We start from the raw sequence: 20,269 nt of genomic DNA, 5'->3' as shown, positions 1-20,269 counted from the left end.
GTCTTTCTGCAGCTGGTATATTGTTTTTCATTCCTGTTGGTTCTTGCCACCTTATGTTCCCAGACTGTTTCCTTAAGGGTTAATCTATTATATTTGACCTCCGAGACTAAATTTAGTGGATTTTTGTTTGTGGGCCCACAGAGCTCTGCAAAGGCCCTTGTTTCAACAATAATAGCTTAATCGTGTTGCGTTGTGACTCTCCGTCCCCCACCGAGTTGTGATTCATTGGACTTGATTTCTTCTCCCTTCAAGAGAGTTCTCAGGCCTGGATCACCCACTAATAATCTTGACAAAAATAAATGTAACTTTTGAACAAAGAAAGGTGACTGAGAACATATGTGCGAAGTACAGTTGGGGATATTAGACAAACATAAAAGAGTTGGAAGTGCTTCACTCCGCAGTAAATTGGGCCAAGGTTAATTTCGAACTCCCTTAGTGTGGCGGGAAGAGCACACCAATGAATGACAGGAAATGACACCGTCATCAGCAAGCAGAGGAAACTGCAGCATGTCACACTTCCTGCTCCATGTGCCCAACTGAGAAACATTAAAGAATGTTCTAGAGGAAACTGGTGATGTAAGAAATTGAAAAAATATATATATAATGCAGGAAGTCCTAGATAGCAAGCTAGCGTAAACTCACGTTTTAACACATACAGTAACATAAGGTAGTATTGAGTTGTTGAGCCCTTGGTTACTTCCGTTAAGATTGTCTAGCCCGGCTTCCTACGCCATTGAAAATAGCCTGAGGTGTGGTGTGCACGTGCACAGGGAGAGCGAGAGGAAAGCCAGATGGCGCCTCTGCGCTGTGAAAGCGATCGCGATGCACTTAATGACCCGTGAAAGACAGATGGCGGCTGCTCGCGTGAACGCAAGCGCTAGGCCAGCCAAAGCGTGGGGTAGCACTTTGAAAACCCACCTACTAAATGTCTCGCAGAGCAACGCATGAGCTGGCTCAGGCGAGACCTAAAAAGGGCTGCTGACCTCTAAACTGATATGCCTCATTATTTACCAGGGACTTAAAGGTAGTTTTGATCCCCCTGCCCCATATGTACTAGCGCCTTAGAGGGCAGGTCATCATAGGGATACCCTAAACCATGGTGTACCCTAGTGTATGTAGGTTTTTTCACTGTATTCAAAGTGTGTTTTCAACATAGCACTGGCCATGGGCCGGTTTATGCAGAGCCCAGGGACAGTCCAAGTCAGTTTTCACCAGTACCAGTCAGCAAGAAAAAACAAGCATTTACAATGCAGTAGGTCTCGCTCTAACATTATTCTTTGCTATTGGCATTGTAAATTACATTGTTTTGTTTGTCTTTTGTAAAACATAAATAAAATGCATTGTAATTTAATATGGCAATTGCTAAAAAAAAAAAGTTGTGCCTGCAGTAGGAGACACTATTTAAAGAAAATAGTGCTTATAGACTAAAAAAGACTTACTGTGTAACAACAGAAGTAAAAGGGCCAGTCCTCATGGGAGGTTACGAATTAGGACAAGGTGGTACTAACGAGGGACTAACAAGCCTATTAACGAATCAGAAGCCAGCATTTACGAAGGACAAGACATGTTTTTTTTAGAAGCCAGTTTATAAAACATACTACCTGCTAGAACAGGAATAATTTACAACTACCTTTAATTTTGTAGAGCATTAAAAACATAGCTCTTCCCACACACAACCTTTGTTTTTGTAATGTCCTAAATAGGTGTTGGGTATCTGAATGCGAGACCGTCTGTTCTCGCACTATTCATCTACTCATACTTATGCAGAGTGCGACTGCTGCACTATGGTTAGAGCACGGGTCACGCTCTGGGCATCTTACCCAACATGTCTCATATAGATCTAACGACAACAGGCACCCTGCTCAGCCATAGAGTTGGAAAGGATGCGGACAGCTAATGTAAATAATAATATTATATGCCCATTAAGAGTTATGACCTGTTCCATAATTGCTGCAATACAGTGCAATGGAATAGTAAGCCTTGGAATAGGTGATCTTGGAAGGACACCATTAAACAAGCATTGGCAAACCCAATAGGTCGCGACTTTGGCACCTATTGGATTTGCCAGTGCCTTTGTCAATGCTCTAAGGTGTCAGTTTTTTCTAAAAGTGATTGTGTCAGGATAGAAACAAGGTCAGAGAAATTGTAAAGATACTTCAGAGTACAGACAAACATAATATGAGACCAAGAAAGCTATCGAGTCAGAAGCACTCAAATCAAATGAATGACAAAAAAAGTCGGTGGTAAACAATGGCGGGCTATAAAATCCTGTAAATTCTAAGTAAGCCCACAATAAGTATTTTCCAGTCAGACACTTTTGCTGTCTTTTAGGCTCGACCTGAAAACAGTGCTTCAGGCTCAGGCGTATTGCTTTTGCTAGTGCCGGTTCATCTGCTAGAATGCTGTGGACGTCTTGATCTCGTTTGCCGTAGCACTGCATTTGCCTTGACCTACTGTACGTGCCTTTTTATTCCCGCTCCTATTCTGAATGCGTGCCCCTCGCACGGGCTCGTGGCAATAACGGTCACTTGAGAATGCCTGTGCTCTCTGGGAATTTCAAGCTCAGTAAATGGAATCCGATTCATTGCACGCTCCATAGTGTATCCCCGTCGCCCCTCCTTTGATATTTATTATGAAAGAGGAGGGGCGGGCACTGATTTGTTTTTTTGTCTTCGAGTCGGCTGACATTAAAGACTGCCTTGACTTTCTGTTCTCCGTGGCTTGCCCTGAAGATTGATGGTTCTGCAAGTGTGCTGTATCGGGAACTCCCGCTGATAGCAAAACAGCTGAAGGGATGAAACGCTCTTCGAATCAGACATTAGACGTGCTTCACTTGAGGCCTGGCCAGAGACTCCATTCAGCCTCGCCTTCCCTTCCTTAAACATACCTCGACATCAAAGGGCTCAGATACTTTGAAATTCCAGAAACATTGCACAATCTGCTGCTGGTGGAATACCAGGAAGTCTGTGTTGTAAAGACATGGCTCCAGTTGGCGAGCAATGTCCACACAGGTGTGTCCATTCCCACAGAGAATTGATTACCAAATCAGACACTGCTGTCGTGTGAACTTTACTTCGCATGTCTTAAAGGATGGGGACAAGCAAACACGGGGACAGACTCGCACATTGTGGATGCACACTCCTACAGGCTGCAGGTTTTCTTTTTGTGAAACATCCTTGGAATACAAAATATAACAAGCGCTCGCCATTGCGGGAAGGCAGACGCTTGTTTATATTTGCATCGCGCTTTCACTTTAAGTGAAGGCGCGATGCAAAAATACAGGGCTGATGTGGAGATAAGAAATTGCTTCACGACAGCCGTGAAGCAGACGAGCCGGTCCGGATGGGCCGGACGAAAGGGAGAAAGGGCAGTGTTCAAAAAGCATAATTTTCAATGGGAAGCCAGCGTTTAGCATAAACGCTGACGCGACCCAATGAAAATGATGGGTGGGGCTTCAAGTCCCCTTCTGAAATCTTCTTGATCACAAGAGGTCTCGCAGAGCGTGCAGCACGCTGCGCTGCAACACTACGCGAGACCTAATAATGGGGGTGTCCAGAGCACAGGATGAATTTGTAACAGTCCAGGATACCTGTGTGCATGGAGGCCTGTAGATCAGTGTACATGGAGTCCTGTATACCTGTGTCAATGGAAAACGGTGTGAATGGAGGCCTGTAGGATTGTGTGCCAGGAAGCCTATATATCTCTGTGCATGGAAGACTGTAGACCTATGTGGATGGTGTGCTGTATGTATGGAGGCCTATAGGCCTGAGGGCATGAAGGCCAGTAGGCCTGTGTACAGGGAGGTCTGTGTGTATGGAAGCCTGTATACCTTTGTGCATGGTGGCCATTAGGCCTGTGCACATGGAAGCCTATGCCAATGGAGGCCTGTGGACCTGTGTGCATGGAAGCCTATAGGCCTGTGTGCATGGGGGTCCATGGATCAGTGTATATGGAGGCCTGTGTACAGGGAGGTAGATAGGCTCATGTGCACGAAGGCCTGTAGACCAGTGTGCACAGGGAGGCCTGTAGACCAGTGTGCATGGGGGCCTGTATACCTGTGTGCATAAAGGACTGTAGGTCTGTGGGCAGGGCATTGGTGCACATCTATGTACTACCTGCATTGCACAAAAGCTACATTTTCTGTCTTTCCGAATGCTCGTATTTGTTTTTCAATAGTTCAAGGAGCGCCACCCCAACTATAAAAAGCAGACGAGCGCTTTATTAACAATATGGGGTGTGGCCTCCGGTTCATTTCGACTATGTGGGGCAGTGAGAAGAGATCACTGCACAGCTGTTTATGAAGTGTTAAAATTGCATGGACGTTGCCTGCCCCACCCCGGGTCAAGCATCTATTTAATGAGGGTAGGCAATATCAGAGGCAGCACAGAGGCGATACCTACCTCTGCCAGTATCTGTGCGCAGAAACAACCAGCCTTCACACAGCTCAACCCAATGCACTTGAACCCCCCCGCCACCCCTCAAACAACCAACCAAAATTCGCTGTGAGCCGAAATGTACAATGCCAGAAACAGTGAGACGAAGCGACTTGTCAAGAATCACACGGTTACAAGGCAGGATTTGAATCATGAGCTGACAATTTTATGTTTGAGAACATTTCTTTTTTAGGTCGAGCATGAGCCAGCGGCAAGAGCTGCTCTGCGAAGAGCTGTGGTAGTTCAGAACAGAGAGAAGCTTTGCCCACTCCCCCACTCTTATTTTTCATTGGCTTGTTTGTTTGTCCTTTGTAAATGCTGTCTTCTGATTCATTATGAGGCTGGTTCGTCCCTCCTTAGTACAGCTGTCGTCATTTGTATCCTCCCATGACTACTGGCCCCCTTACTTGGTTGTTACACGGGGCGTGTACTATTTCCTTTGTTTCGTTTCTCCATTAGGTGGACGACGTGCTTCACTTACATTTAGCGGCCACGCCCGCATTCACTTTTGAAACAGCCTGGATTCCCGTTGTTGTGCCTTCTTATCCCCCTCCATCCTCCCTCCCATTGTCCGTGCATTCTTTTTCCCTCCCAGTGTCCATGCCTTCTCCTCCCCCACCCTCAATCCTGTTGTCCGTGCCTCCCCCCGCCCTACCGATGCCCGTGCCTTCTCCCCGCTCTCCCTCCCATTGTCCATTGATGCCAAGTTGCCAACTATTTGCAATGCAATAGGTCTTGCGTAAATTAAAGACCTATTGCATTGCAAGTACTTGTTTATATTTCGCACAATGCATTTTTAAAGGCTTCTGAAACGGGCTTCCAGCTGCTAGCGGAATTAGTTGCAGGCCGTCTCGGAATAATGCACAGAGCAGAAAGTGAAATGTACGCGGCTCCTTAAAAAATAAAAATGGGTATCCCGCTGCCGAGACGTGTTTGCAGAGCATAAATGCCGACGCCGAATGGCAAAGCTGCGGAACTTTTAATGCTGTGTTTTATCCAACTTAAATTGGGAATCCTACGGGCCTCTGACAAGCCCGTGGCCGCAACCGGATTTATAAGGCTGTTGCCACATACCTAATGGTCCACAACTTTTAATTTCCATTCTACGGGGTCGGAGGGACATTCTTTCCGTAAACGCCTTGTGTGCACCTGCCCTTTACTATTCTCATCACTCTGGAACTATTCAGCCTTCCACTATTTTGTTTGGTTTGTTGTTCTCTGCTTATTTAAGTTGGGTACGCTTAAGGTTTCAACGAACTGACTCAAATGCCCAAAGAAATTCCCCTGCATTAACTTGGCTAGGAATAGGGAAACATGCCAAAGACCTAGCAGTTAAATGTATGATAAAAGAAAGGTACGGGAATTAGAAGCCTGAAACAAAAAGAAGCAGGGACAACCAGTCTGCACTGGTGCTCAGGAATGAGATTTGCACAATGCAATGCGGCTCTGTGGCACACTGTGGAAGCACCCCAGGAAAGCAGTGTGAAGGACTTCACAGGAACACTTGGTGATGGGCTTCAGGGGCATATTGAGTGTTGTGCAAGAGGTGAAAACTGGGCAGGCTGCGGTGCATCAGAAAGGCATTATGTGATGCAGAGTTCCAGGTCACAGGGCTTTTCATAATAAGGGGACACATGGCAATTACACTGTGTGCTTATGAAGATATATAAAGGGGGACACCATAAGGCAGTCAGCGCCTCAATTTATCAAACCGTATTTTTTGCTTGTTAGGATGTTTTACGTTTACACTTCTATTAGTATAATCAAAGCTGCAAGTCCCACAGAGTTTTATTGGTTAAATAGAGTGCCCGATGGCACCTCACATGACGTTTTTCCTTTGCTGAAGAAATACGTTCCCAGTTTATGATGGCACCTCACATGACGTTTTTCCTTTGCTGAAGATATACGTTCCCAGTTTATGACAATTTGAAATGTTTTTATGCTAATTTAAATTCTGCCTGCTTTTTCAGTCTCCTTATTTCTCATGGGTGTGCTTCATAAATCTACTTGTCCTGTAACAAAATCTACTCGCTCCTTTGGTTCCATGTAGTGCAGCGACAAATTATGGGAGCAATCTCAAGTCAAGTCAAGTCAAGTTATTCTTTATTCGGTTATTAATACCAAAATAACCATAAAAGTACAAAAACAAAATCACAATTACATAAAATTACATAGGGCCACACATAATAAAAACCGAGTAAGTTCAGATCTCAATTGTTTTCCGTAATTTAAAAACATTTTTCAGGAATGAGGAAATAAATACGACAGTTAAAATATTATCCAACTTCTGTACAGCTAAAAAAGCAGGGCGACAGCGATCAATTTCCATCATTTTTAGCAAAGGTACAACAAACATTTGTCTTGGTCTAGTATAAAATTTACAAAAGAAAAGTATATGCATGTCAGATTGTACTGATAAATCATCGCAGGGACATTTACTCATAATTTTTGACCAATTATTCATATTTGGAAAGCTGAGTGCTCTAAATAATAAATTAAATCTAAAACGTGTCAATAAAAACCTTTCGTAATCACTCATTTGTAGCTTTAGATATGGCTGTAAACTATAGCAGATTATAATTTGCTCGTGAGCTACTACCGTAGTTTTCTTAGATTCTGATTTTAGTCTGGTTTCTTGCAAATAGGTCATACATTTATCTTTTAAACACTTCCTCGAAATATTACAAAGAGAGAGAGGATCAGTAAAATAATCCCCTAAACCCAATAGCGTGAGAAAATTATTGATATAGTGCAACCATCTAATCTTCCCACACTTCTCTAGACCCATTGCATTTCTCATAATCATTCTATTTAAACCAGATTCATCTACGGTCCATATTCTATGCCATAAAAGAACTGGTGCAGTTTTTATTATATCTTCTAAGTATGTTTCCCCTAGTTCATTATGGCAAGAGTATGTTGACACACTCTGTGGGACAGCCAGGAGATATTTCATAAAATTGTTTTCAACAACTTGTAGTGTGCTGACATTAGCATATCCCCATAAGCCTGCTCCATAAGTGGCAATTGCTACACAAGTTGCTTTGTAAACAGTCAACATTTCTTTAATTGGTTTCTTCCCTATTTTCCGGCTAAAGTTCTTTAAGGCCATGATAGATTTACAGTACAAAAATTTCCTTGTCTTAATAGTATTATTCCATAGCCCAGAGCTATCGATTAAGACTCCTAGATAAGGAAATGTTAAAGTATCCTCAACTGGGGTGGTTCCAATATAAATTGCTTTTTTCTTCCTCTGCGCACCCGCCCCGCAGTACATGGTGAATGTCTTAGAACAATTTATAGTTAAGTCTAGCTGGTTCATAAAATCAGAGAAGGAAGTGACTACCCTTTGCATGGCCTGCGGTGTTCTAGCCATTAATACCGCATCATCTGCATATAACAGAATTGGGATTGATCTATTTTCTACCATTGGTACATCCCTGCACTCTGTTATCAGAGTCTTTTCCACGTTGTTGATATAAAGTGTAAAGAGAAACGGCGCCAGGACACAGCCCTGTCTTACACCCCTTCTGATTGCAAATGATCTAGTACATTCACCATTTTTCCCAAATCTTACTCGGGCCGATGCTCCTGCATAAAGGTCTCTCAGGAAGTCAATAATCTGCTTATCCACACCCATTTTGTCCATTACTAACCAAAGTTTACAGTGTGTTACTGAGTCGAATGCTGAGGTTAGATCTACAAAAGTTAAAAACATTCGTCCCTCTTTCACTTTGGTATATTTTTCAATTAAAATATGCAAATTCAAACACTGTTCAATTGTACCAAGACCTTTCCTAAAACCGTACTGCAAGTCACTTAAAATATTTGCTTCATTAGCCCATGTATGTAACCTATTTAAGATTACCCTTCCTAGAATTTTAATAGTAGAATCCAGGAGTGATATTGGGCGGTAACACTTGCAGTTTTCACGATCGCCCTTTTTAAAAATTGGCACTATCAGGGATTCACACCACGATGGCAGGAGGCCTTCTTTCAGAGTGGCATTAAACATGCGTGTGAGGATTGGTGCCCAGAGTTCCTTGTTGTTTTTAAATAAATCAACAGGGACTCCATCAGGACCTGGTGCTTTCCCTGCCAAACTTGCATCAATGCATTTCTGCACCTCTGTTATTGTTATTTTAGGTTCGAGTTGAATACTCCTCTGTACATGATCTCTCAAGTAACTATCATCATTGGTACTAACAATATGATCCTGTACAATGGAGTACAAATTAGTAAAGTGCTCGGCCCACTCATTCTCAGTGATTGCTACATCTAGTGGGTCCGTGTCACTAAAGTTTGAAAAAGGGGCATTAACGACTCGCCAGAATGAGGCGGAATCTTTATTTAACGAGGCGTCACATAAAGCATCCCATGCTTCTACTTTTAGTGCGTTTTTCCTGTTTTTAAGGGTCTGCTTATAGACACTCCTACACTTCCTGATTAGGTCAACATCCTTCTCAGTAGCATGTATAGCATATTTTAAACTTTTATACGCCTTCGTACATTCAGTATCAAACCACCTCTTCTTCCTTGTGTTCGTACCTTTGGAATCAACCCACAATAACTTTCTTATTTGAGCAGTGATTGATGTAAAATTACTAATAAAATCTATATCTTTGGCATTTACATCTGTACATACATAAAATTCTGGCAACATACTTCTAATTAATTTCTCCTGAAATTCTAGGGGGCAAATTTTTGTCCACTTCAGAGCATAACCATTTTTTCGGACCATAGCGATATCGCCTATTATCACTTTAGATTTGGTCCTACCACGATAGTTCTTACATCCCATGGTTATTTTAAAACTTAATGGAAAATGATCACTAAGTGGGCAATCCAAAATTCCGTATTTCCAGATCGTGTCCCTATGTCTAGAAGTCATTAGGGCATAATCAATAGTTGTATTTGCCCCTCTGCCATTAAACGTTGGTAAAAAGGGGATTTCCGGGCTGATCAACTTATTTACAAAGTCCAGATCATTTTCAAATATTATTTCATTTAAACAATCCCCTCGTACAGTGTGCTCAAAATGACTAGAACCTTTATCTCTATCCAGTTGTATCCCACACAACCCATTCTCGCCACTCCTGCATATTTGGCAATTAAAGTCTCCTACCCAAATAATGCAGTAATCCTCTGACCTCCCCCTAGCTGCCAATGTGATGTTACTACCTAATAGTCTAAAAACATCCTTTGGGTCTTCACCTTGGATGTTATCATAAAAATTAATCAAAATTATGGAAAACCCCTTGTTGACTGTGATCCTTATAATGTGATAATATACATTATTAAAAACTAACTCAGTTTTAACTCCTACTAGGAGGTTCGAAACATACGTACACAAACCTCCTTTAGCCCTGCCGTAAACTGACCTTACCGCTGGGGAAAAAAATGTCTTAAAACCATTAATATGTATGGGTTCAGTTGTCCAAGTTTCCTGGAGGCTAATTACATCAGACTCACCTACCATTTTTGCCCAATTTTCATTACCCATTTTAGACCTTAGTCCTGCAATATTCCAACTCATAAGGGACCAAACTTCCCCGCTAGGTTGATCATCATCTAGATTGTTACTACTATCAAGAGGCATTTCCTCACCACGGGATGCCTCAATTTGTGAGCTATCAGTGATAGGGACCACCTTAACTACCTCTGTTTCGGTGGGGGTATTCCGAAGCCCTTGGTCCCTTGTCTGATACCTTTTGGGGATATTCAAATCAGTGGGTCTATTATCTCCCTTGAGTCAGTCAATATCTTCTAACCCCTGCAGGCTCTGAAATCTATTTGCTAAAGGGATTGTAAAATTTGGACTAACGTTGCCTCTATGTCTGTACCCATAATTCCGAGAATACCAGATATTTTCTCTCCTTAAATCCAATAACGGGTAAAAATAGGTTAAATCTAGAGTGTGAATTCTGCCAATATTATAGTTTGGTTCCCATTGACAAATGTGACTCACAGCTCTTCTATCCCTCAAGTTTATGATAATACAATCTCCTTGGATATCTTTATGCCTTTGTCCAATCCAGTGTACCCTCCTAACATTTAAAATTTCTACACGAGTTTGTCCAGGCAATGGCCTATTGTGATTCAGCCAGTAAATTACCTTATTCTTGAGTTCCTGATAATTTTCTATCTTTCCGTCACTCAATTCTGGTACCCCGGTTAACACTACTGTATAAGGTAATGACTGTGGAGGGAGGTCAATATGTATTTTCTTAACCTTATCATTCTGTTCTTCAATGTTTTGGTTCATCATTCTCTCCTTTTCTCCATATCCCTTACCTTTCTCTTTTTCAATTCTTTTTTCACCAGTATCTATTTTATTCGACATGTTTTCCCCCCTAGATATAATAAGGGGTGCATCATCCTTCTTACTCCTTTCAGATAGAGTCTCTGCTACTGATGTATGCGGTACAATAATAGCAACATCATCTGCGCTAGGAGTGCTTACTGCAACTTGAGATTTAATCAGTGCGCCATGCTTTTCCAAAGATTCTACAATAACTACCCCTTGCTTTTCTAAGCCCTCAATTTTATCAAAGAGGGACTTTAATCTTCCTACCACTGGTAATATCAGAGACTTCATTACCTGCTCAATTTTCAACATAAAATCTACCAAATCACTCAGTGTAATGGCTTCTTGTAAAGAGGAGTTTTCTTCAATACTACTTGGTGGCTTTCTTTTAGCTCCATTCTCTTGGCGAGAGGGTAAAAAGGATTTCCTATTTTTCCCTTTTAATTTCCCTTTTTTACGCACAGTCTGTGCCACTTTAGTCTTCGGTCTACTATCCTGTACCTCCTGCAAGGAGGTTACACCATTTTTCAAGCCCATAGAGTTTGTATCTTCATTCTCACAGATAATTATCTCCTCCCTATGATTGGAGACATTATTCGTATTAGATTGTCCCTCACTTGATTCTAATCTAGGGGTTAGAGACAACCTATTGTCTCGATTCATAAACTCATCAGGAGGTGAACTTTGTGAAGATACAACACAAATCGGGTCCTTGACCGGAAAGTCCGCATAAGAGGCCATTAATATAGATTCTTGTGACAATTGCATACTCAGCATGGCGTTAGAGTGGTCCTCTGTATCCTGTTGATGTTGCGCTAACAGACAGAGACTAGGAGGTAGTGATAGCCGCCTCTCAGTGCTCTCAATAGCATTGGCGACGACTCCAATTGTTTTTTGCAACATCCTGTCTATTGCTGTTAGACTTGGGAGAGGAGTCTTAGTAGGGACTTTAGATTTAACAGATGAACGAGTAGCCATCCGTGTAGTTTTCCCCATTATTCACTCTGAATATACAGTTCAACACGTAGATTTATGCAAGCAGCAAAATACCTGTGGTAAGGATCAAGGGGGGTGGCCCGGCCCGGCCTCCTTCGGCCCCGGACGGCCACAGACGGTCCCGCCCTTGTCCCGGGCTTCTCCCGGCGCCGACCCGCGCGCGATCCCGCGACGCGGCCTTCGGCTGGTCTTATGTGCGCCTCCTGGCGCTGGCGCTACGTTCAATGCGCGCGCCGCCGCTAGTGCTGCCGGGATATGGAGTCCCGGGGCGGCGACGCTGACTCTGGCACGGTGTGACTCTTGGCGGTGGCGGCGACAGCAATGGCGTGTTCCGGCGTTTGCAGGCTGCCCAGGTAAGTTTTCTGCTCCCCCCCGCTCAGCCGCCTTCGGCTGGTCTTATATGCGCCTCCTGGCGCTGGCGCTACGTTCAATGCGCGCGCCGCCGCTAGTGCTGCCGGGATATGGAGTCCCGGGGCGGCGACGCTGACTCTGGCACGGTGTGACTCTTGGCGGTGGCGGCGACAGCAATGGCGTGTTCCGGCGTTTGCAGGCTGCCCAGGTAAGTTTTCTGCTCCCCCCCGCTCAGCCGCCTTCGGCTGGTCTTATATGCGCCTCCTGGCGCTGGCGCTACGTTCAATGCGCGCGCCGCCGCTAGTGCTGCCGGGATATGGAGTCCCGGGGCGGCGACGCTGACTCTGGCACGGTGTGACTCTTGGCGGTGGCGGCGACAGCAATGGCGTGTTCCGGCGTTTGCAGGCTGCCCAGGTAAGTTTTCTGCTCCCCCCCGCTCAGCCGCCTTCGGCTGGTCTTATGTGCGCCTCCTGGCGCTGGCGCTACGTTCAATGCGCGCGCCGCCGCTAGTGCTGCCGGGATATGGAGTCCCGGGGCGGCGACGCTGACTCTGGCACGGTGTGACTCTTGGCGGTGGCGGCGACAGCAATGGCGTGTTCCGGCGTTTGCAGGCTGCCCAGGTAAGTTTTCTGCTCCCCCCCCAATCTCATTATATAAGAGTTCTGATATAACCCTCTCTGATTGTGCCAGGGTTTATACCATAGGAGTGTTTGAATGCTTGCAAGCCCCTTATGATGCCACATTTCCGCAGATCTACATACTTCGGCTGAAGGTAGTGGTAAGCAATAGTTCCAGGGCTAGAATGCCCTTTTGAGTCTCTGCAACCCTACTAACTTGCATGTTTTAAAGGTTTTCAACAACCTTCTCTAATATGATCCCATACTGAGAAATGTTCGAAATTTAGTCCTGACAATAGCAGACGTAAACCTTGTTCCAGAGTTGAGGAAAAAGTGGTTGGAGGGAAATGAACTTGCAAACACTCTGATTTTCGCATGAGCAAATCTACACATGCAGATTTGCTCATGCTAAAATGCAGTTCAGAAAATTTTCTAGGAGTACTATATATTGTCCTACTTCTGTAAATTCTTGAGAATTCACAAAAGCCGTATAGCTGCATTTAATGCAAGGACATATACCATGTGTGCACTTTTGAGACTTTCTTTATTAATTGGGCCCCTAATTTGGTCTGGAGATGACCATGACCTTTTGTGTTTATTAAAATTCTGTCTGTCTCTCTCTGTATCGGCTGGCTTAACTGCAAGTGACAACATTCTGCTCTTTTACAAGGAGCATATTGGCACACAAAGTAGTTTTGTTCAGTGCCAGTAACTACTGTGGCCATGTGTGCTTTTTGAGACCCAAAAAACTATTTTTGTTTTCGACAATGATTGTTATAATGGTGAGGGCCTGGCAGTTCCCACACTAATAAGGTTTTACAAAAAACATGCCAAAACAAGTCACACATTGACATAACTAAAAAGCTGACCACCAATTTCAGACCTACTGGCTTTGCCAAAGCTTGTTTATTTGTTTCCCATAATCTTAGTGAAACTGGTCACACTGATTTTCCATTATGAATATTTTTGGGAAATACTAGAATGCATTAACGCGTTACTAAATTCAGCAAAGAAATGGTACCCGAAATGTTACATTAGATTAGCAAAATATTTTTTTCCTGCTTTCATTTTTTTTATGAACATTTTATTTTGAAAGCAAAGAATCAATTTTGCTTTCAAGCCTCTGCAAATATTTGCATCAAATTAGAAAGCATTCTGGGAGCATTACACAAACTGGCAACCAAAGGGTTTGTGCTGCAGGGGGTTGGGCCTGCTTGTCCCAAGGACAAAATACACATGGAAACTTGTTGCCCTTGACACCAAACAATATGTCCTGGGCGTCGGGCTGCAGGAATTCCACATCCCTGTTTCTGAACCATACAGTGTCTTCTCCTAAGTAGCATTTTCCAGTATTTTGCAAGGTCCAGGAATATCTGGTCCCCTATAATAAATCTTTGCCATGGTATCTGTGTAAAACAACACTTGTAAATTAACCTGGTTGCCAAAATAACAAGCATTGGCATAGCCAATAGGTCTTGCCTTTGGGACCTTATAAGTAAAGACCTATTGGCTATGCCAATGCTTGTTAATTTAGGGCAGCATCCCTAATCCAGACAGTCCAGCCTTTGAAACCTGACGAGGGTGCGGGGATTCTGAAGAACTGCTAGCCCATTTCATATGGTGGCGATTTCGTAGTCACTTTTTCACTCTCAGCAAGTGGAAAGGCACCCACTCCCACCCAGTGCTGGATGTAGACAGGCAGCACGGCAGGCAGAGGGTCAGGCAGGCACTGCAGAGAAAGCCTGATGCAGTAGCAACTGTGCTGAATACGCGGAGGATAAAGCCCCATCGCTGACGCTAACAAGGGAACGCTGAAAAAGAAATCTGGGGCACACAACCCCATCATAACTCAGCCTTAGCCCCTATTGTTGATCGTAATCCACCGCACCCTGCAACCACCAGTCCTCCCTCAAGAAGCGCAGGACCCCCTGTCGAACCGGCAGCAGCTAGCGGTGAGCCACTCAACATGGGCTGCACGGACCCCCAGGAACTCTGATCACATCTGAACCCACAGAAAGCCGCGGCTCCCACTCAGACACTGAGGAACACACCGGGAAGGGCTACAAGGACATTCCAGCCGGCAATATGGAAACCCGGATGACGGAGCTTAAGGTAGGGTTCAATGCGATGGATGCATGCTTTGACACTCGCTGGGCACATCGACAAGATGGGGAAACGGGTTGAGAGGCAGGGGCACGTCTCGGGAGGGAGAAAAAAAGGTTTTGAAGACACATCTACTACGATGCAGAAATGGCTGGAGAAGGTAGAACGTGTATTGAAGCAGATTGCCATAAAGAACGAGGACCTTGAAGCAAGGTTCCGCCGCAACAACATACGCATTTCTGGCATGACGGAAACTACAAACATTGGGCGTCCAGAGATCTACATTGAGCAGCTCCTAGTTGACCTACTTAACTTCACCAACTTCTCGGCCACCTTTTCAGAGGAGCAGGTACCATGGTCCAGCAGGCAAAATCTAAATTCAGTGACGGCAAAAACATGCTCTGCAGAAAAGGCATCAAATACGCCATGCTCAATCTGGCACGCCTGAGTGTGGAATACAAAGGGCGCCCTAAAATCCTAGACACACCAGCAGACGCCATAGCCTTCTGCAAAACGGTGTGTGCTGAATCCCCTACACACCATTAGTAATTGCCTGGATGCTCAGAATCTGGACATGCGCAACACTGGCCCCCTCAGCACAAGACGGCGCGATACGAGACTGCAAGCAGTTTACGAACTCCTTCACCCCAAACTATACAGTGCAGCGCACTCTGGCAGGAAGGTACTACAGACTTCAATCAGGACACGCATGACTGCCCTGAATTATGTCGTTGGTCCTACACAGCACCACTTATCCTCTTGTACGCGTGCTGCCCTGACCGAGTTGCCGGCACGCCTCCATGGCGGATGCCAAATATTCTTGTTTGGGAATATTTTTGTTCGCTGTCTTTTGCTTCTCCAGAATGTATGCGAATCAATGGATGTCGCTAAATCTAGTGGGGGGGGGGGGGGTTTAATTGGATCAGAAAACTGGTCACCATTTGTCCGGTCCTGCTGCACATGCTCCCGATCACATATTACCAAATATCAATTACAACAGGTCCCACAACAAGCTAAGTTTCAAACCACCCAAGACATGGCTAGGAAAACAGAATTATTCTCAAGATCTTGGAACATCTGTGGCATTAACAATCCGCAGAAAGAAAAGGGGCTCGCTTATCTAAACAGACAATGTTAAAATCGCCTTACTCCAGGAGACACTTGAAAATCCGAAGCGATTGAAAAGGTCTTGTGCGCAGGCGAGACCTAAAGAGCCGGTCGCCAGACTGTTCTATCTTCGTGACAGCACAGATTGCATGGGGGGCCCTTAAGCATTGAATCCATGGGGTGGGGGCTCACCTTTCACACCGCCCTCGTGCTTCTCACGGGGGTGGGCTCCGGCCCCCTCTTGCTCCTCACGGGGGTGGGCTCCGGCCCCCTCTTTCTGGGTCTGTTCTGGGGTGATAGGCAGCTCTGCTTCGGGGCTCACGGCCGCCTCCACGTCCTGACCACGGGCCCGGCTCCTGGGGCTGCGGAAGGGCCCCCTCTGCGCCCCCGTAACCCCAGAGGATGGAGCCTGTGCCGCCTGGAGCAGAGCCCGGGAGGGTTGATCCTCCCCCGGGCTGGGGGCAGAAGGGTGCCCGGAGCTCCGGGCGCCGGCACTCCCCGGCGCCCCCTCTGCGTACACTTGTACCCACGCCGGCATCTTCTGCAGCGCCTTGAAGTTCGAAACACGCGCCTCATAGAACTTTGAGTGGCAGCACCTACACTGGCAACCATTGGTCGAGGAGCTCCTAGAGAGGAGGGGCCGGGGCTGTAGCACCAATCACCAGCCAGGCCCCGCCCAGCTGCCAGGGATCCAGCAGCGGAAACCTGAGCTGGGGCCGAAAGTGAAAGTGGCTTTTCCAACGGTGGCTTCGGGCTCAAGGAAGCAGTTTAAAAAGTCCCATAGAGGGGAGCAGGTTTGCACCCCAATCAGAGCAGACGTTTATTTATTCGTTTTATTTATCTAAGGCATTTTTATAAAGCGCGGACTTTACCCAGAGGTGTCAGAGCGCTTTATAATAGAATCAAGTACGTTACACGAGGAACATTTACACACTTACATGTTACAGATACAAACGAATTGACCTGGGGTGCAGCTGACGGCAACAAGAAGCCTGGAAAAAGCTATCATTTCTGCTTGAAGGTTCCGTTGTAAACAGCTGTACGTGGTGGTGGGAGTGTGTATGTTGCAGTGGTGATCTGTGGGGCAATGCAGCATACATGCCAACATTTTGGAAGAGGAAACTGGAGATTTACAAAAACTTAAGCGGGGGATTGCATTTCTGTCATCGTCTTTTGTTGAGTCCGGAATCGGCTCTAATGTCGACTTGCAGGATCTGGTTTATAAATGCAGACAGATTTCGTTTTCCCCTTGCCTGTCAGGAGCACAGATGAAGCGCCATGAAGGCAGAGAGAGTGTGACAAAGGAGCAGGGTCCTGGCAGTGCACACGCCGAGTCACACAAGACAAGCCCCTGTCACCAAAAGGCTGCAGAGGACTCGGGTGTTTGCATGCAGGAATCGGGAGGCGGGAGACCAGCCTTGCAAGCGGTACTCTCCCGCAGGAAACGGGAGACTAGCCTTGCAAGCGGCAGTCCTCTGCCTGAGTCGGGAGGGTTGGCATCAGGGCACAAGTCCTAAAAAAAACAGATGTCACAGTGCGTGACATCATGCCGCATGACATCGCTTGTGGCATCACAACCCGTGACCTCACAGGAAGGGACATCAGACCTTAAGACCTCACATATGTGTAGCATGTCTATCATAAGTACGTTAGAGTGCATTACAATTAATGCTCCCGGTTTTCCGTTTTAACTGATTTCTGCATTTAAATACAGATGGAAAAATATTTTGCCTTGGTCTCCACTTATAGCTAGAAACAGAAAAATGTGCTGTTGTCTGCGGGGAGACGACATGCCTGTCCGAGTGCAGACAGGGAGAGGGCTTATCTGAGCCCATAACAAAGTTTGATGTTAATGGGCCATCAGGCCTTCTTTTGTGTAAGTATCCTGGCTGGAAGCTATGAAGGGGGCGGCGCCACACCCCTAAAAGCAGTTGAGGGAAAATAAATGCACACGGCTTATCACTTCACAGGTACTTAAGAGAGGCGTGCCTTTGACTTTGTTCAGTCTCGAACCAAGAGATATAGCTGCACGGTAGGAAAGTTAGATGTGTTGGTCTGTTCCAATATTTACACAAATAACAAATTTAAATACCAATATTTTGTTTTATTTCTTTTATAGCGCTAAAGCGCTACTCATCCCAGTCCAGGGTGTCAGAGCGCTTTACATCACACATTATACATTGACAATAAATCATATGTGTTTAAATAAATATGTAGGATGTGTTACATAAGACAGTGAGTGTTACAAGGTCCTTCACAGCACACTGTGCTGTAATAGTAGGATTACAATTTGCTGACTGCAAGTAACACAAGCATTGAAAATGCAATAGGCCTCGCCTTTTATTAAGTTACAGCCATTTGCCTTGCTAATGGCATTATATAGCAAAGCAAATGGCTTTAACTTAATAAAAGGCGAGGCCTATTGCATTTTCAATGCTTGTTCTCAGCTTGGCCTGAGCATTACCTGATCCTGATTGTCTACCATTTTAGCCCCGCCCCTATTGATTAACATTAGCCACACCCCTTCATTTGCCAGGTTAGCCCCCCCCTGGAAAAATTTCTGCGACGCCCATGGGCTGTGGCAGAGTCTCTGTGCTCGGCGGCTTCTTCTGTATGGATGGGAGGGGTAACTCCTGTCCCGCGCGTCTCTTGGTATCAAAGCATCTTGTGTTCATGTGCCCTCTGTCTGTGAGTATGGGGGTACCTCGGAGGGCATTCCCTGTGCCCTCTGTCTGTGAGTATGGGGGTACCTCGGAGGGCATTCCCTGTGCCCTCTGCCTGTGAGTATGGGGGTACATCGGAGAGCATTCCCTGTGCCCTCTGCCTGTGAGTATGGGGGTACTTCGGAGGGCATTCCGTGTGCCGTCTGTCTGTGAGTATGGTGGTAGCTCGGAGGGCACTCCATGTGCCCTCTGCCTGTGAGTATAGGGGTACCTCAGAGGGCATTCCCTATGTCCTCTGCCTGTGAGTATGGGGGTACTTCGGAGGGCATTCCATATGCCCTCTGTCTGTGAGTATGGGGGTACATCAGAGGGCATTCCCTGTGCCCTCTGCCTGTGAGTATGGTGGTACCTCGGAGGGCACTCCATGTGTCCTCTGCCTGTGAGTATAGGGGTACCTCGGAGGGGCAATTTCCTGTGTCCTCTGCCTGTGAGTATGAGTGTATCTGTGTGTGGGGCATTTCCTGTGCCCTCTGCCTGTAGGCATTGATGTACCCCGGACGAGCATTTCCTGTAACTGTGGATGTATCTATGGGAGGGGTATTTCCTGTACCCTCTGCCTGTAAGCATGGAGGTACCTCGGAAGGGTATTTCCTGTGCCCTCTGTCTGTGACTATGGGGGTATCTCAGAAGGGCATTTCCTGCGCCCTTTGTCTCAAGCTCCAATGCCTGACTCAAGAGCGGACGCACCGTGTTCTCTTGGTACTCACAGCTGCTTGGATCCTTTAATACGCCGAACACGGAGAAGCTCTCCACGTCTCTGTCTGTAATTCTCTCCCAGCCTCTCCATTTTCCTATTAGCCTCTGATGAATCCGCGGCGGCGCAGGGCTTTGGTAACCTTTCACGGTCTTCTTATTAGAGGCTTCAAACGACACCAGATGCAGACACCCAACTTGTGATTGGAGTCACTTAAGTTTGGAATCTGCATAATTCCGAGGAAGTAGGTGAGAACGTGACCTTTCCCGGCGAAGGCGACATCTTCATCAATCAAGGTTACCTTGTACGTGGCGAATCTATCTCTGCGCGCAGAAAGCGCCGGGGATCACACGGCGCCGCGGGGAGTGAGCCGGGAACTCTTGAGGACAGAGGAAGTGCGCAGCAATTCGGTGACCGAAACCGGGGGTGGAGGGAGCTGCGGCGGCATGAGCAGCGCTGCGGGGACTCAGGGTGTACAACAAACAGCGCTGCAAAGACCCAGGCGCGAGGCATCAATAGCGCCGCGAGGACTCAGGCAGCAGGCATGAACAGCGCTGCAAAGACCCAGGCGCGAGGCATCAATAGCGCCGCGAGGACTCCGGCAGCAGGCATGAACAGCGCTGCAAAGACCCAGGCTGGGGAATAAACAGCGCTGCGAGGGCTTAGAATGTGGAATAATCAGCCCTGCGAGGGCCCAGGCGCGAGGCATGAATGGCGCTGCGAAGACCCGGCAGGAGGCACGAGCAGCGCTGCGAGTACATGGGGGGGGGGGGGGGGGGGCATAGAGGTGATGACTTAACATATTTACAAACATTAAAACCTCTAGCTTCAGTTTGCAGAGACTCCATTAAAACCATGCTTCCTTTGCTGATGCGTTTCTGGCATTAACATAACAAGCAACGCCAACAACGCCTCCCGCTTTTTTTTCTCTTTTAGAG

The 20,269-nt window shown here is 46.1% G+C and overlaps 1 protein-coding gene across 5 annotated transcripts in view; it reads right to left on the bottom strand.

The window, feature by feature from the left end:
- LOC146813413 (early activation antigen CD69-like) overlaps positions 1–16,478 on the bottom strand; it is a 74,311-nt gene extending 57,833 nt beyond the window's left edge. For all 5 annotated transcript variants that reach the window (XR_014966972.1, XR_014966973.1, XM_085620188.1 and 2 more), the window contains exon 1: positions 16,107–16,478. Coding sequence is in view for 3 of the 5 variants with exons in the window: in XM_085620188.1 (XP_085476314.1) it covers positions 16,107–16,452 (346 nt within the window). In the remaining 2 variants the exon portion in view is untranslated. The remainder of the gene's footprint in view (positions 1–16,106) is intronic.
- Positions 16,479–20,269: the final 3,791 nt, after the last annotated feature.

This window comes from Triturus cristatus, chromosome 7, assembly GCF_964204655.1.
Source record: "Triturus cristatus chromosome 7, aTriCri1.1, whole genome shotgun sequence".
Lineage (NCBI taxonomy): Eukaryota > Metazoa > Chordata > Amphibia > Caudata > Salamandridae > Triturus > Triturus cristatus.
Note: the sequence above shows the minus strand (reverse complement) of the source record. Positions and strands in the feature narration are given on the sequence as shown.